Below are 3,393 nucleotides of genomic sequence, written 5' to 3'. Positions count from 1 at the left end.
CGACATAGCCATTACGCTAACTGCTGGTCCCGATACCACTCCTTTTTGAAAGGCAGCGCAAGAGGGCAAAAGAAGCGCAGTGACCCGGACAAATACCACGTTTATTTCACAAACACTGGGAAGACGGGGCAGGAGTGGGTGTGGAGATGGGGGGCACAGCGGCATCAGCTGCCCACTCCCCACACAGGATTCAGCCTGGGCTGCAGGGCTTCCACATCCACAGGCGGCAAGAGGTGAGTGCAGGGAGGGCCCTGAACACCGAGCCCCCTGACAGGCTAGGGGGTGCAGCTCCAGCTGTCCCAGGAAAACCACCAGCAATAAATAAGAGTAGGGCACGGCCCCGCCCAGGCAGATCATCTAGTCACCCATCTTCACTCTGGAGGTCTGTAAAAGAAGAACAGGAGACATCAGGCAGGGACAGAGACACAGATAAGACTGACAAACGACAGGTAAGACCTCCAACCGTGGTTGGACAGACCACAGCAGATGGGTGATGACACCAGGATGGACGTACTGACAAACAGGTGAACGGGGACAGTCAGATGCCTCAGAGTAAGACTGTGGGACAGACCCTGGAGAGAAGTGGCATGTGAATGGTGCTAGTCACTGAGATTCAAGCCAGGCAAGCACCCAGACCCTCAGGCTGAGGCGTAGTTCTAAACCCACACACTGTCAGACGAGACACACAACTCAGACATGCTGTCCTACTGACAGACACACCTCAGACAGAGATCACAGGCCCTGAGACAGTCAACCCCACCAAGACAGCCTGACACAGACAGGATCCAGTCTAGACCCCAAGTTGCTAAGAGTGAGCAGACAAGGAGGAAATGACAGATAAAATGACAGAACACAAAGACTCAAATTGCGGCCTGCAAAGATACAGCGCCATCTCCACAGGGGAAACCACTAGATGGAGATGCCATGGCGGAAGCTATTCAGGGGCTCTACAGTTAGGGGAACACTTTAGCTCTTCTGGGAGGGGGACAAGGACAGAGGGGCTCCCCCCAGGGATTCCGCACCTGAAGGATTGCCACGATGACCCCAAAGAGGCCAATAGCACTGCCAAAGATCTCCACGATAAGAATCTTGACAAAGAGGCTGGGGTTCTGAGCGTCGGCCAGGGCAGCCCCACTACCCACGATGCCCACGCAGACTCCGCAGAAGAGGTTCGACAGGCCCACTGTGAGTCCAGCCCCAAACATGGAGTAGCCTGGAAGGATAGAGGGGGTACACTGAGGTGAAGAGTTCAAGCTAGGAGGTTGCAAGGGAAGCAGCTTTTCAAAGCTTTCGTACTCCTACCCGCCTACCTGCATGGTAGTTCCGATGGCCGATGGCCTTGGGGTCAGTGGCACTGAAGGGCTGAAGGAGGCAGGAAAGTTAACGGAAACCACGTCTTAGGTGTCCCCCCTCCTAATCTCTAAGAAACGCGCAGAACACTCTGGAACAGACGCCCACCCCACCCTGGTCCTCCATACCTCGGCCATGTTGCTAATGACAATCGCCATGATGATGCCATAGATGGCCACAGCCTCACAGAAGATGATGCTGGTAGTACCAACGATAGAGGTGGAGGTAGGGAGTAGGGAAAAGAAAGAAACCAACGTTCTTCTCCACGAAATCACCCCTGCAACCTTCCCCCACTGACATCTCACCCACAGGCCAAACACACAGGCAGCCCCAACACGGCCAGTGCTGACAACCTTCTGAGGGCCCTTACACTTACCTGACCAGGTTCTTGGTCTTGATCCTGGGGGCCTTCACCCCACCACCAATGATGGAAGAGCCAGTAATATAAATGCCCCTGGTGGAAGGATAAGAAACATGAGCAGGGGCCAGCAGGTGGCGTGGTGGCTGAGGTACTGGACTCCCGCATGGCCAACGGGTCGGAGTCCCAGACCTGGCGGCTTGCACCCTCACTTTCTCTCTCCCTCTGGTGGTATAAAATTAAACAATAATTAAATTCGGTAATTCTTAAAAGAAATAAAAAAGAAACAGATGTGCAGAGCCCAAGCTGTCACTGCCCCCAGGATGACAAAGAACCCAGTGACACCACCTGCCATGACTCAGCCCCTCGGGGGGCCACCACATAACACTCACCAGGCTGCCCCAACCACAGACAGAGAGATGGCCAGGCCAATGCCCAGATTCGACCACATGAAGGGGGAAGTCTCAGTCAGGAACCTAGTGTGGAATCAAGGAAGAAAACCACTCAGCCTTGGTGGAGAACGGGACACAAAGTCCTTGGCCTCCCACCCGCCCTGTCCTGGGTGCTGCAACCAGACTTCCTAACTCCCAAAGGTCCATGTCCCAGGGTGGGGAAGGGCTCGCCCAGAGATGGAGGAAGGCCACAGAGCAGCAGCTCCTTGCCCTCTTACCATGCCACATCGAAGCGGAAGCCCAAGTCAAAAATGGTGTAGCAGACTCCTGCAGCAGTGAGAAAGAGAGGGTTAGGGGCTGCTCTCTGGACAGAAGGTCCCCAACCTAGGGAAGGAGACGCCTAACCGAATGGCCATCTCCTTAAAGATCTGCCCACAGCCAAGGGGAGGGCGAGGTCTCAGACTGGCCAGCGCCGGAAAGTGTGGCTCTCTACAGATTCCTCCACTTGCTGCCACTTCTTCGGTGACACCACCTCCCAGGTAAACCCCTCCGCAGGCGGCAGGCCTAGAACTCGCGGGGGCAGGGGGGCAGGGAGGGAGCCAGCGCTCTAACCAGATCCCGCCAGATCCCGTCAGCCCGGACTGGACCACTGTTTACTCAACAAGCTGTGGGTGGGGGGAGGGCCAAACGACCCGGAAAAGAGGAACCGGAGCAGCCGGCTCGTAACCCAAGCAGGCGAGTCAGGGGCAAGGCAGGGCCCACGGCAGTGAGGCGGGAGATGGCGGCGATGACGGAAAGGGGCTCCGCTGCTTTCTCGGCCCCCACCTCCCCCCACCCGCGTCTCTCCACAAGCAGCGGGAAATCGGGCGCAGGGACACGTAGCCCGCACTGGGGCCCAGCCCTCCCGGCACCCCATTTCCCCCGCGAGGCTCCCGATGCTGCCCCCGCCCGCCAGCGCCCATCCTCACCCACGACGAGCGCGCAGGCCCAGAAGGCCACAAAGACCCCGGAGTAGAGCAGCGCGAGCCCCGTCATGGCGGCAACGGCGGCGGGGGTCGGAACCGCGGGGCCAGACCTAAACCGGAGTCCCTGCGTCCACCGTCCGCCCCGCAGTCTGTCGGCCCGCCCCGCTGCGTCACCTGACTGCCCACGTGACGCGCGGGCGCCACGTGACCCCGTTCCGGGCCCTGCGCCGCGGCAGGTTCCGAACTGGGCGGCGCCGGGAATTGTGGGGGTTGTAGTCGTGCCTTGGAGGCGGCCCCGGCTCCCGCTGCGGGCGCCTACACCACTGCG

General features: G+C 58.8%; 1 protein-coding gene across 1 annotated transcript; it reads right to left on the bottom strand.

Annotated features, from left to right (window-relative positions):
* Positions 1-80: 80 nt before the first annotated feature.
* On the bottom strand, positions 81-3,243 carry ATP6V0B (ATPase H+ transporting V0 subunit b). The gene is made up of 8 exons (XM_006153764.3): positions 3,069-3,243; positions 2,379-2,427; positions 2,101-2,184; positions 1,727-1,804; positions 1,479-1,548; positions 1,311-1,362; positions 1,023-1,213; positions 81-384 (listed from the first exon to the last, which is right to left on the bottom strand). The coding sequence occupies exons 1-8, from the start codon at positions 3,133-3,135 to the stop codon at positions 358-360; spliced, it is 618 nt and encodes a 205-aa protein (XP_006153826.1). The 5' UTR covers positions 3,136-3,243; the 3' UTR covers positions 81-357.
* Positions 3,244-3,393: the final 150 nt, after the last annotated feature.

The sequence above is a fragment of the Tupaia chinensis genome, unplaced genomic scaffold (assembly GCF_000334495.1).
Source record: "Tupaia chinensis unplaced genomic scaffold, TupChi_1.0 Scaffold000387_1, whole genome shotgun sequence".
In the NCBI taxonomy this organism is placed as follows: Eukaryota; Metazoa; Chordata; class Mammalia; order Scandentia; family Tupaiidae; genus Tupaia; species Tupaia belangeri.
Note: the sequence above shows the minus strand (reverse complement) of the source record. Positions and strands in the feature narration are given on the sequence as shown.

What these genes read in the sequence shown, in the direction of transcription:
- ATP6V0B (XM_006153764.3), bottom strand. Translation starts at nt 3,135, where the DNA reads ATGACGGGGCTCGCGCTGCTCTACTCCGGGGTCTTTGTGGCCTTCTGG. An exon ending in AAGACCAAGAACCTGGTCAG is followed by an intron (nt 1,549 to 1,726) that starts GTAAGTGTAAGG and finishes TGGTACTACCAG; the next exon opens with CATCATCTTCTGTGAGGCTG. An exon ending in TCATTAGCAACATGGCCGAG is followed by an intron (nt 1,363 to 1,478) that starts GTATGGAGGACC and finishes TGCCTCCTTCAG; the next exon opens with CCCTTCAGTGCCACTGACCC.